The sequence below is a fragment of the Mytilus trossulus genome, chromosome 8 (assembly GCF_036588685.1).
Source record: "Mytilus trossulus isolate FHL-02 chromosome 8, PNRI_Mtr1.1.1.hap1, whole genome shotgun sequence".
In the NCBI taxonomy this organism is placed as follows: domain Eukaryota; kingdom Metazoa; phylum Mollusca; class Bivalvia; order Mytilida; family Mytilidae; genus Mytilus; species Mytilus trossulus.
The window spans coordinates 57,685,629-57,699,921 of record NC_086380.1 but is presented as its reverse complement, the minus strand read 5'-3'; the positions used below and the strand labels follow the sequence as shown (position 1 = coordinate 57,699,921).

The 14,293-nt window shown below is 30.5% G+C and overlaps 1 protein-coding gene across 2 annotated transcripts in view; it reads right to left on the bottom strand.

The window, feature by feature from the left end:
- Positions 1 to 13,168, bottom strand: part of LOC134681182 (branched-chain alpha-ketoacid dehydrogenase kinase-like) — a 69,518-nt gene extending 56,350 nt beyond the window's left edge. For both annotated transcript variants that reach the window (XM_063540673.1, XM_063540674.1), the window contains exon 1: positions 12,775 to 13,168. In XM_063540673.1, the coding sequence (XP_063396743.1) occupies positions 12,775 to 12,957 (183 nt within the window). In that variant the 5' untranslated portion in view covers positions 12,958 to 13,168. The remainder of the gene's footprint in view (positions 1 to 12,774) is intronic.
- Between the last annotated feature and the right edge of the window lie 1,125 nt (positions 13,169 to 14,293).

Here is a 14,293-nt window from a genome sequence, read left to right as displayed (position 1 = left end):
GTCATCTAACCAGATCAGTGGTTGATCCAGTGGGGGGATTGGTTCCTGGGTAGTTGTAACCCCTCCTTTTATTTTACAAGCAATGCATTCAAATGGGGGCATATAGTTGGACCCCCCCTTTCCCCCCTTTTAAAAATGACTGGATGCCCACCTAAACAAGGAAGACCCTTTTCAATTACTTTAAATTATTGCACATGTTTGTCAATATAATATCAATCCATACACCACATATAGTTAGCATATTGTTTAAATGAACCTACTCATGAAGCTTTAACCTTGATAACTGATGTTTCAAGCAGTCACTGAATCTTGAATATCAGGTTAATGACGAGGGACCCATGAACGACAGAATCTTTGTAACATATGGAATCTGCATTCTATGTATGAAAAATCCAGGTCTTTTACATTTTGAAATATTTAGTTTTATAAATTTACATATAGTTTAGGCCTAAAATAAAATATTGTTTGTTTCCCCAATCCCAACCGACCCTTCAAAATTGGTGCTACTCATAAAATTTTATTGTCAAAACTAAGTCAAATACATGTTATTTTATTCATTTTGGATTTTCAGGATTGCTGGATCGTCCAATAATATTCAAGCTTTTTGGAAAAATAAAATTATTTCCCTACCTACCTACCCATACCTGGATTGGCAGTGTCGGGATTGGGGAAACAAACAATATTTAAATCAGGCCTTATGCTTACTCTAGATATTAATCCCTTTGTTTTGCATACAATGACTTTTGTGGCAGGCAGGGCAATAATGTTAGCTATTGTGTTTTCTATTATTTTGTTTATATTATTTTCAGGTACATGTTTAAATACTGGTGGGTTTTGTTTAAAGATTAGTAAAGACATTAGATTAGACATTGTACTTTGTATAGGTTTGTTTTTGTCACAAAATTTATGTGGTCAAAGATCTAACAAATCTATTGCACAATACTGTTGAAGATTTCTTCTTGAAACTTTTCAAAATTCGAAAATTCGAAATTTGAAGAAAAGGAAGCCCTTCAAAAAATGGTAAACAAAAAATCCCCCCCCCAACTTTTTGAAACCCCCTTGGAGCAAAAACCCTTAAACTCAATCCCATGCTTCCCATTGCAGTATTAAACCTTGAAGTACAATTTCAGAGAGATCCATACACTTAAACCTAAGTTATTGTCATGATTGTTTGGAAACTAGAAACATGCTTCTTTTTGGCCCTTTTTTGGCCCCTAATTCCTACATATTTTGGGCAATTAACCCAAAACTTAAACCCAGCCTACCCTTTGTTATATGGTACATTGTGGTACAATTTCAGAGAGATCCATACAATTAAACATAAGTTATTGTCTTGAAACTAGAAAAATGCTTGTTTTGACCCCTTTTTGGCCATTAAAGGGAAAATTCACGATTTTTTACTTATGGTTTAAATATGTTCATTTTGACATAATATATATATTCACAAAGTTTTATCGCTATATGTGCAGTAATAAAGGAGAAATTCAATAATTAATGGAAAAATATCAACTACTTCCTGTAGGTCGTGACGTTTTCTCCCGATTTGTGCATGCCGGGATTTAAAATACAATCATTAAAAGTCTTGGTTTTTAATCATATTTTAACGTAATCGTAAGCGTGCCAATGACTTATGCTTTATCTAAATTTTTGCAGCATTTATAGATCTGCGAAAAGCCTTTGATACTGTCTGGAGGGAGGGTTTATTCTACATTCTACTCCAAAACAGACTTCCAGGCAAGCTTTTTAACGTCATCCAATCAATGTATAATGACAACAAATGCAGAATTAAATTTCAAAATGGTATGAGCCATGAATTCATATTAAATTGTGGAGTAAAACAAGGGGATGTACTTAGCCCCACTTTGTTTAATATTTATATAAATGGCCTTGTAAATGACCTTGATCATGCAAACACTCAACCAATTATTATAGGAGATGTTAAATTAACATCATTATTACATGTATATGCAGATGACATTATTTTATTATCTGAAACCCAAGAAGGGCTACAAAATGCACTAAATGCGTTAACTAAATTTTGTTCCCTATGGAAACTTGATGTTAACAAACAAAAATCAAAAATTATAATATTCAATTCTAATGGAAAATCTCACTGTAATTATTTTAAAGTAGAAAAAGAAAATCTTGAGACTGTTAAATCTATTTGTTACCTTGGAATAACTATAAATTGTTCAGGAAGTTTAAGTCATTCAAAAAAAAAACTTATGGAAAAAGGAAGAAAGGCTTGGTTTAAAATTAAAAAAACAGTCTCTTTAGATAATCCCTGCAGTATGCTTGAAAAATTATTTGATACTTTAGTTGTTCCAATAACTCTTTATGGAAGTGAAGTTTGGGGTGTAAGCCAAGTGTTCAAAGATTCGGATCCATTTGAACATTTACATATTAAATTTATTAAAGAAATTTTAGGTGTACAGTGCAAAACAACAAATGTAGCCTGTTTAACTGAGACAAACAGAATCCCTTTGTACTTTAAAATTCAGCTTTCAGCTATAAAATTTCTAAACCATATTGTAAACTCGCCTAACACTTTAGTCCATAAAATATATAATAATGTAGAGAAAACAAGTAAATGGGTTAACATTGTAAAAGACTGGTTAAATAAATTAGGTTTTGGTCATCTCACTTTTGATACTTATAATTTAAAATATCACATAAATAGTATCCAACAAAGAATCTATGACCAGGCTTATCAAATTATAAATTGTTCTATAAATAAATGTGAAAAATTAAATTTCTTTTGTCATACTAAAAGAATTAGAAAAAGGCCCCCATATATTGATATATGTAAATTCAAAACTGACCGATCAGTTTTCAGTAAATTTAAACTAAGTGCACATTCCCTAGCAATTGAAAGAGGGCGTTATACCAACATTGAAAGAAGTAAACGCATTTGCTTATCCTGTAACAGACAAGAAATTGAGGATGAATACCATTTCTTCTCAATCTGTCCATGCTATAAATCATTAAGGGATACCTATATACAAAATATTAATAAAAATCTTAACTTCAATTTTATTAAATTGCAGTCCACTATAACACTTAAGCATTTGACTGTACTTTTAAATAGCAGTCTACCAGTCATTATAAAAATCACCATAAAGTATATTAATGATTGTAATTTATTAAGAACATCTGTATAACTTGTATTTCTTTTAATATGCATTGCCAACCTAATTTTTGTTTGTGTACTTTTTTCAATTGTTCATGAACATTAATAATGTGTTAACTGTTGATATTTATAGCCTTTTTTCTTCTTTGCTGTGAATACCACTGTCACTCTAATATAATTGAAATCAATTTAACTATTGTAAGTTTATTGTCTTAATTTTGTATGCCATAACCATTTAATGTAAATGTGTTTGTGCGAATAAAATATTGTCTATATTGTCTATTGTCTAATAACTATCTGATAATAAGAAGATAAAACACACAGACGTTCAATTGTACACATTCATGAGATAAATTTTCTATGTTAAACGTATATATTCGAATTATTTTTGTAGACAACACAAAAAGTTATAAATTTATTTTTAATAAATGCATTTTCGGACTGATAAGGTGAACAAATTAAAGTACATGCAATAATCTGTAAAGACAATATGTTGGTGTACTCTTATTGACTTTTTACTATCTCTGCTATGACTAGGTTTATACAATGTGTGTATTCACAGTTCTGTGGCAATCGTAGATGGCTTGTTGAAAGGTAAATTGTTATTTGCACTTTGGTATTTAACCATGCCTCTAGGGCACACCTTGCCAGGTGTGACTGTCTATTCGAATCAGTGGATTATAAAACAAGGGAGCATTTAATACACACATTTAAAATACATATTCAAGTTGGTGACAAATAAAAATTGATCGCCGTGGAATTATTTAATTATATTTGGTGCTATTATTCATTTGAATTCAAAATTCAAATCCTTGATTTACCGTATGTCTCATAAGAAAGGGGAACTTAGAAATTAGAAATAGCTTTACCAAAGCATTTTTATTTGTCTTTATTAGGCGAAAAAATGTATGAGAACACTTACATTTAGACTTTTGAAAGCCATGTTTTTATTAATATCTGAAACTATCTGAAGATAACTCTTCCGAAGCAGAATATAATATGTACGAATAAAGAAAAAAAACTTTTGTACGTAAAAGGTTTAAAAAATTGACAGGAAATTTAAGGATCTTCTTGGAATGGAATCGAAAAATTACAAATAGATATTCTTTTCAAGTGTGAAAAACGTCAACCAAATTTATTCATAATCGGGAACGTCCTTATTAAAATAGTCTTCGTCTCCCAACATATAATACTTAAATAACTATTTGACCAACGATGTTCAAAATTAAAAGACAACGAACTTAATGTTATCTTTCCCTATTTTTGAATGTAATTATAAGTCTGTTCAACTTGCAAGAATACCCCTTAAGCGGAGAAATATCCGACAAGCAGTTTATTCTTTAAATTGCTGTCATTGAATATGAAGTAAGAAAATAAATCTCGAAATTGATTTGAAACTTTAAATACTCAATAGTTTTCCTAGAAAATATTCACATCCCTTGGGGAATATTAGTGAACGTACAGTTGCATATATTACATGAATGTCCGAACAATTGTGATGATGACGAATTTCGTCCTTTATTCGAGAACAATCTAATTGATATATAAATCTGTGATTTTACTATGTTCATAACTTCGATGAACCAAAGCAAGTTATATATTGACCTGTATTTAAACCAAATTGTTTCTTTTTTTCTTCTTCTTCTTTTGGTATACAATAGTCTATCGAATTCGTTGATTACATACTGTTGGCATACGTGGACTAGTCTATTTACAAAACTTTTACCCCAATTTACACAAAATGTATGTTTCTTTCTTATGTTCAATGTATACATGTATATATTTTGAATTGGGCTATAGTTCCGGAACTTTCTATCCAGGCGTATAAACGAATCTTCGACAAGTGCGCACATTTTTTTAAATCAATATTTTTTGTATGTTCCAATCGGTCCTTAACTATTGACAACGAGTATATATTACATTATCCCAAATTAATCCTTGGCAAAAATATGTAAATATATTTGTATTTCTTCAAATCTTTTTTTTTTGGTATTATTTTTTTTTTTTATAAATAATATTCTTTACACCAGACATGTTATTTATAAACAAGCGTATTAGTTAAGTAATGACTAGTATATTATATCACTTTCGGACACGCAAGACAGAGATGTATATTTAATAAACATGCACATAATAGTTCAAAATGGAAAGTTATAAGTTAATGGTCATGTACAATGATCAATACCTACAGAAGTGAAACGATGCATGAATTTGCAAGCCCGCCGGACAGGAAATCGATTGAATACCTGGACGTGTCACCTTACACCCCTCACAATACCTTTGGGAGTAATACCTTTAGCCATGCAGATGAGGGAAGATCCGAATTATTTGAATAAAGTTTATTACTTTAAAGAATTATGAACGAATTAGATTTTCGAAAACAATTTCCACGGAACACTTATTTATGATTTGAACTTTGAATTTTTAACTAATTCCAATATTAACAGTTTAACCAGATGCTTCGCAGGGCGTAGCTTTATACGACCGCAGAGGTTGAACCCTGAACGGTTGGGGCAAGTATGGACACAACATTCAAGCTGGATTCAGCTCTAAATTTGGATTGTGATTAAATAGTTGACACAGCATAGGTTTCTGACACAGAATGAATGTGTTCTAATGAACTTAAAATTTTTGTTTTCTCTTAGAGCAATTCACTATGCTGTTCAATATTAATCCTCTGAAAATAATTTTTGAAGAAATTTTCTTTTTATTTATGAAATTTCAAATGACAAAAATTGAACCCAATTTTTTAATCACATCCCCCTTTCCCTTATTCCAAAACTAATCTCAATTGAAATATTCTAATGGAGTTTGCAACAATAACTACTCATTTAAATACATCATAAAATAAACTGTAAATAAAATGTAAAAAAACTGCTTGATATCACTGAATGGTAAAGATTATTTAAATTTATCAGTTGGTAGTAAAAAGTGAATATACATTGTATATTGTATATAACAAAGATTTAAGTTGATTCTGGACAAAGAAAGATAACTCCAATTAAAAAAAAATTCTTGCAATAAGATATTTCTTGCTTACTATTTTGGACAAAGAAAGATAACTCTAATTAAACAAAAATTTGCTATTTCACAATATTGTGAAATTAGATATTTCTTGCCATTGCACAATACAGTGCAATTGAAAAGACTTGCTATTCCACAATACTTAATATAATAATTTTAGATCCTGATTTGGACCAACTTGAAAACTGGGCCCATAATCAAAAATCTAAGTACATGTTTAGATTCAGCATATCAAAGAGGCCCAAGAATTTAATTTTTGTTAAAATCAAACTTAGTTTAATTTTGGACTCTTTGGACCTTAATGTAGGCCAATTTGAAAACGGGACCAAAAATGAAGAATCTACATACACAGTTAGATTTGGCATATCAAAGAACCCCATTTATTCAATTTTTGATGAAATCAAAAAAGTTTAATTTTGGACCCTGATTTGGGCCAACTTGAAAACTGGGCCAATAATAAAAAATCTAAGTTCATTTTTAGATTCAGCATATCAAAGAACCCCAAGGATTCAATTTTTGTTAAAATCAAACTACGTTTAATTTTGGACCCTTTGGACCTTAATGTAGACCAATTTGAAAACGGGACCAAAAGTTAAGAATCTACATACACAGTTAGATTCGGCATATCAAAGAACCCCAATTATTCAATTTTGATGAAATCAAACAAAGTTTAATTTTGGACCCTTTGGGCCCCTTTTTCCTAAACTGTTGGGACCAAAACTCCCAAAATCAATACCAACTTTCCTTTTATGGTCATTAACCTTGTGTTTAAATTTCATAGATTTCTATTTACTTATACTAACGTTATGGTGCAAAAACCAAGAAAAATGCTTATTTGGGTCCCTTTTTGGCCCCTAATTCCTAAACTGTTTGGACCTAAACTCCCAAAATCAATACCAATCTTCCTTTTGTGTTCATAAACATTATATTTAAATTTCATTCATTTCTATTTACTTTAACTTAAGTTATTGTGCGAAAACCCAGAATAATGCTTATTTGGGCCCTTTTCTGGCCCCTAATTCCTAAACTGTTAAAACCAAAACTCCCAAAATCAATCCCAACCTTTCTTTTGTGGTCATCAACCTTGTGTCAAAATTTCATAGATTTCTATTAACTTAAACTAAAGTTATAGTGCGAAAACCAAGAAAATGCTTATTTGGGCCCTTTTTGGCCCCTTATTCCTAAAATGTTGGGACCAAAACTCCCAAAATCAATACCAACCTTCCTTTCATGGTCATAAACCTTGTGTTAAAATTTCATAGATTTCTATTCACTTTTACTAAAGTTAGAGTGCGAAAACTAAAAGTATTCGGACGACGACGACGACGACGACGACTGACGACGACGACGACGACGACGACGACGACGACGCCAACGTGATAGCAATATACGACGAAAATTTTTTCAAAATTTGCGGTCGTATAAAAACAACAGACTATATGGTTATTCAAACAAATAAGAATATTTTCCGTATCAAGTTAGTAAGTCAGATAAAAACAACCGTACGATTGACAAGATATCGGCACGTAATTACGACTACATCGGTTACTGTAGTTTTGTTCCTTTGTGGTTTATAGACGTATCGTGATTTTTCATTCGGAGGAGATGACAAAATGGCGGAACGCAGAGAACTGATACTCAAAATTTAAAAACGATGGTAATCTTTTATTTAGCGGAATAAAACTTTAATATCTATAAATTTGAGCATTTTTATACAGAATGGACATAATATCAATTTTTGATTTTTTTGTGAAGTTTCCCTTTAATTCCTAAACTTTGGCCCCATAACCCCTAAAATGAATCCAAACCTTTTACTTGTGGTTTTAAACATTGCGGTATGATTTTGGAGCAATTGAATTACTTCTACACAAGTTATTATCCTGAAGCTAGAAAAATGCTTGTTTTGGGCACCTTTTGGGCCCCTAATTCCTAATAGGTTGGGACCATCACCCCAAAAATCAATCCCAACCTTCCTTTGGTAGTATTGAACTTTCTGAAAAAATTTCATGAAGATCTATTCACTTAAACTAAAGTTATTATCCAGAAACCAATGTGTCTTGGGACGACGACGCAGACACGACATCATACCATTATACGATCCCAAAAAATTTTTGGGGTCGTATAAAAATGAACGAAAAACAAATATCTTACACATAAACAAACGACAACCACTGAATTAAGTTGTCTCACTGTCAATTATACCTTTCTCAATATTTCTATAGAAAACATAAAATTTAAATAATTTCCCAAAGGATATGTTATATTTATCTTTTTAATAAAATTGAGAATGGAAATGGAGAATGTGTCAGAGACAACAACCCAACCAAATAAAAAAACAACAGCAGAATAAGAGAATAATACATATACTGGTTAATGAAATCAGAACATACAATATGGTTGAAATAATATTTATACTTGTCAAATATTGTACACAGTATTTCTGCAATAAAACCCTAATCATCTGATTTGATTTGATTTGACGTGTTTTTAGCGCCACTTCTAAGCACTGTTTTTGTGCTATTTCGTGGACGCCAGTTTTTATTGGTGGAGGAAGCCAAAGTGCCCAGAGAAAACCACAGACCTTCAATAGGAAAACTGACAATCCAAGTCAATTCAGATTGGAGTCGAGTGGACCCTCAGGAGCAGGATTCGAACTCACAACCTCAGTGTTGACTGGCTAGAGATTGTTGTAGTAACTAATTAGACCACTTGGCCACCTACTAAAATCACAACTAAAAACAAAATGCCACTAATGAAAAAGTGAGATGTCTATAGACCATAAAGCAACAAATCAAATTGGCTTCTTCTTGAAATGAATGCATTATAAGCATGTTAACCATGTAGGTACATTTATTTTTTTAAAAGCAGAAATTATTTCATTCAAATGCATGTATTTTTTTTTAATGTCTGTATGATAATATAAGAATCAACAGACAAATGTTGTCAAGTAGGCTTATACATGTATCAGATTGTGATATCTAAGGCTTTTCAATGATAGGGAATGCAAAGTGTCTGAATTAAATTTCTGCAATAGAAAAAGCTTAGTTCAATATTAATGTTACAACATATGCATATATAATATTCTCAAATATATGATAATCGATAATACAAATAAATGCACACAAAGTATGTGCATACTTTGACAAACTGTTGCAACCCATATACAATCATCAAAATGCATAAACTATTGGAAATCTATTGATGTCATTATTTGTATCTATAGATAAAAGTTTGGTTACAAATAAATCCATCTAAATAATTGATAATCTTATTCTGATAAAATTTTGACCTATATCTGAAGGATTATCTACAAATATGTAATTATCTCAAGTTTGACCTATATTTGAAGGTCATCCACAAAAATGTAATTATCTCATAACAGAAAGATTATAAACACTGAAAAGTTGTTTTGAATCTATACATGTAAAAAATATACATTAGACAAATTCTCATGAAATCAGTCCATCGTAATTTTGGGGATAATTTGACTTTTCAGATCTTCATGAAAATTCTTAAATTTATATTGCTTGCGAAGTCAGTTTTTTTCAGGATTTTATTTTCTGGTCTGAAATCATTTTGACTGTTCGGGGGCCTTATAAGTTTTGGGTAAATCATGAATACCTTGAAATATGTTAGGAAAAAAACAAAAATACCCAAATAACATCTATAGGCTATTATTTCTGTTCTTTATTCTGTGTCGATTGCTGGAAAGAATTCAATGATAAAAATTCTTAAGTTCAAACTTTACATGAATAATGACTTAGAGATCACAAGGCATTATAAAAACCTTTTCTTATACTAAATGAATTCCATTCTCAATTTTTTTTTTTTTTTTTTTTTTTTTTCACATTCAACACTACTGGAATTATTATTATCTCCAATTTTAGCTTTATACATGTATGCTTTAAACAATGTTAAATAATTACAATTCTTTAGCCATTACGTACATGACGATGTTGTTACCATTAATGATTAATCTATAGATATTTTAGTTGAAAATTCAATAGGTCATTTGTTCATCATGTTCATGAATGAATAATTTATTGAAAGTGTATGAATAAATAAACTATTCGAGATATCAGAACTGGACAAAATTAAAACTTAAATATTTTAAGATAACTTTCACATGATTATAAATTATTGTAATCAATGGTATTTAAATCTCCAGAGACATATTTATAGCTGACTTTTTGGTTCATAGTTAATCTTCAGAATTTCAAACAAAATTCCTTCAAGCATGACAAGTGTGAACAATTAAAATGCATAACAAATGATTAAACTCCTACACTTAATGTACTCCATGGTCTTTTAAAACCTACACATGTAAACAAGTCTGCACCCATTTGATAACATTTAATTCACTGGACATCCACAATACACTGTCATGACTGTGTGTGCAATAAGCATGTACATACATGTACATTGTCAACATATATTTGTTCCCCCTAACAGAAGTTCCAATGGAAACTTTGTTATAAACATTGTCACAATATCTATTCCTGTTGGAACAAATATTCTATACCATTTTTTCCGTTAGGAACATATACTCTAATATTTATTCCTGTGGAAATAATATTCCAGAATATATTTTCCTTTTGGAACTTATATTATGACATGTATGAAGGAACTTTTATTCCGTGACAACATGACATACATTTATCATGTTTATACAGTTGTTGTCTTTTTTCTATGGTCTGGTTGTTGTATATTTGATACATTCCCCATTTCCATTCTCAATTTTATGTATTGTACATATTGTACATGTACATTGTATAGTATCAAGATTACCAATATAAATATACAGTACCCATTCAGAGACAATAAATTTCAGATTCCATAGTGTTCAAATTGACTTCCTTTTTTCACTCAAATATTATATGTGTACACGTACATGTATGCATGTGATAAAAAATTTGCAGAATAATTCTATAGAAATTTCAAAAGAAGTGTTGTATGCATCCATACAATGTACATGTATGATAATCAGAGTCAGACATTGATGAACAAAATGATAAAAATCTCAAGCAAATGAATTTGACATGCATGCAGTCAACATGGTCTATTTACATTTATAAAAGATATGGTGATGTGGTACATTCATCAATAACACTATTCGTAGAGACAAAATATCAAAAGGATGAAAGAAGTGAGAAAGCTCAGATCTAGAGTGACCAGTGAAAACAATCACTAAACCCAAAACCTCTCAGGGTCTTTGTTGCAGTCCAGAAGTTTAACTTACCCACTGAGGTCTCCTCCATAAATAATGTAAACAAGAATTTTTTTTGGGCCCTTTATAGCTTGCTGTTCAGTGTGAGCCAAGGCTCTGTGTTGAAGACCATACTTTGACCTACATCATGTACATGTACATGTACAAATGTACATGTATAATGGTTTACTTTTATAAGTTGTGACTTGGATGGAGAGTTGTCTCATTGGCACTCATACCACATCTTTCTTTATCTATTGAACACTGCTACCTGTTATTTGAAAAACCTTTGTGGGATTTATTTAACAGATAATAGAATCTCAGTGAAAACACTTTATAATTGGTTGTAAAAAAAATACATTATTAGATGGATATATACAGCTGTGGATTTTGGATTTTTCCATTTTTTGTATCATGGCAATTTAAGGTCAATAATTGTATATGGAGTAATGGAACAACATACTCTTTCTGTGAACTTTGAGATGCAAGAAGGCATCATTGGTTTCATAAAGATGACAAACCCACTCTATATTTATTAACATGTAAATTAAAATTTTATGAATTTGAAAGTAGTCTTTCTTTTTCACTTTTTGTTACTATTGTTATTTGAGAACATGTCATGCCTGGGACACATTTGAGACATCAAACTTTTACTGGAACATAATGTAACTTTTGCGTAATGGCAGGAAAAAGTAATAATACAATTTTATATGTATTTGTGTAATGCAATTATTTTACATGTACATTGTATTTTGGCACCCACATCAACAGGTCGATGCAGGTGGACCTGGTAGAGGGTTAGTTTTGTAAATGTTATTTCACATGTTGTCATGTTTGAAGCTCATTATAAAGTGTGACATGCAAATTCACAAAATGACTTACTTTTGTTTTTAATGTGCAATTAGGCCATTTACAATTTACCTCTTATTTTAAGATATTCTATACACAAACACCCTTTACTACATGTACATGTACTACCCTCGCTAATACAATATATGAAGAAGAAAAAAACATTAATTCGGTCTACCGTGTGCCAATGAATGCATAATCAACACATGTACATGTATGCAATGTTAAACTGTTAAAAGGGATCCTGCTTATTGTTTAGTGAGAATCCTGACAGCCAGGTGTTGAACCTCGTTGTCGTAATCATGATAAAAGTGCATGTTATTTCTGCAGGACTTCCTTTTCCCTTTTTCAGGCTTAATTATTCAGCTTTCATGTGTCACACTTAAAAAAATCTGCCGATCCCTCGTCACCCTTAGACCCCAATGAGACCCACTTTAAATGCATTGAAAACTTTTGAAAGGGAGTGTACACAAATTCCACTGTACTCTTGCAACTCTCAAGGGGTGCTCCGAATAACAGAGGACCAGTAGTACATTTACATACAGTTGTCAATACAAATGCATACCTTTGCTGCAATTTTGTCTATTGCACTTTGGTTGTAAAAAGATGTCACCGAGGTGGATCTTTCTCTGTATTCAGTAGACCTATAATACACATCATCAGACCATGATCTTTTCTGTGAATAACCTGACAGATGTCGAAAACTTAAGAGAGGAAGTCTCGAACAGCTGATCACAACAGAAGACATTGTCGTTACTTTTACACACACTTAATTAACATAAGATCCCTTTCAAACGAAATTTCAGTCCATTATCATCTATACTATTAACAATTCCAACTGTCAGACTGTTTTTTGTGTCTATATATTGAATACATTCTAAGAAACTGCTGCAGGTATTCGCTGCCCATCGTTTGTTGCAGTCACGCTACAGATGAAAGACCGAACTATGGCCTTGACCCTTTAAATTATGAATGTCAGAAAAATAAGTCAGCAAATCCGATCTCGAACCGAATAACAAAAACAAACAAAAAAAAAATAAAAGAATAACTGCTATCAGTCACATAGATTGTTATAATATATAAATATTTTAAATTTAGCTATGTTCACATTCTATGTTAATTCATTTAACAATTTTTTTCTATGTCAGTCAACAACACAGTACACTAAGCAGTGGAGACTTTTTTTTTAAATGTAAACCTTAAATATATTTTGAGATAAGCATGTAAACATATTTAAAAATACCATCTTGAAACTTATGTCTAGTATCTCAGTCAATAAATCAATCAATTAGAAATTAGTCAAAAGCATTCATCAATGAATCAGTTTACCATGAAAAACTGTTAATCAGTTTATCAAACTTTTCAATTAAAATCAAGTAATCAATTCAAATCAATTAATCAAATAAAAATCAATTAATCAATTAAAATCAATTAATCAATTAAAATCAATTAATCAATTAAAATCAATTAATCAAATAAAAATCAATTAATCAAATAAAAATCAATTAATCAATTAAAATCAATTAACCAATTTATCACTTAAAATCAATTAATCAATAGACGTATTTACACTTGTATGCAAATCCGCTATTACATAACATCACACAGGTTCCCGTAAACTTTGACATCATAATTCAAAACATATGACGTCACAACTAAAAATCAATTAAAATTAATTAAAATCCATAAATCAGTTTATCAATTGAACAGTAGTCTTTTGTTAGCACCATATTGAATCGACCAACACAAAATTGTTCATTTATGTGTTAGATAAAAAATTAAATGTTTGGCATGACACCATCTATATTTCTAGCTTTGAAATAAGCAAAATTTGACACAGGAATGAATTTCTTTTGTAGGACGTTTATCTAAATGCTGATAATTGTCTAATTTTATATTAATTTATTATTATGACTGGTTTTACATTACAATAAGCAAAGATGTTTATGATACGCAAACAAATAACTAATTACATAATTAACTAATCAATCTTATCAATTAACTAATCAATCAATCAATTTAATCAAGTAATTAAATTATCTAATCAATTAACTAACTAATTGGATGGCAGTACTGTATTGAAT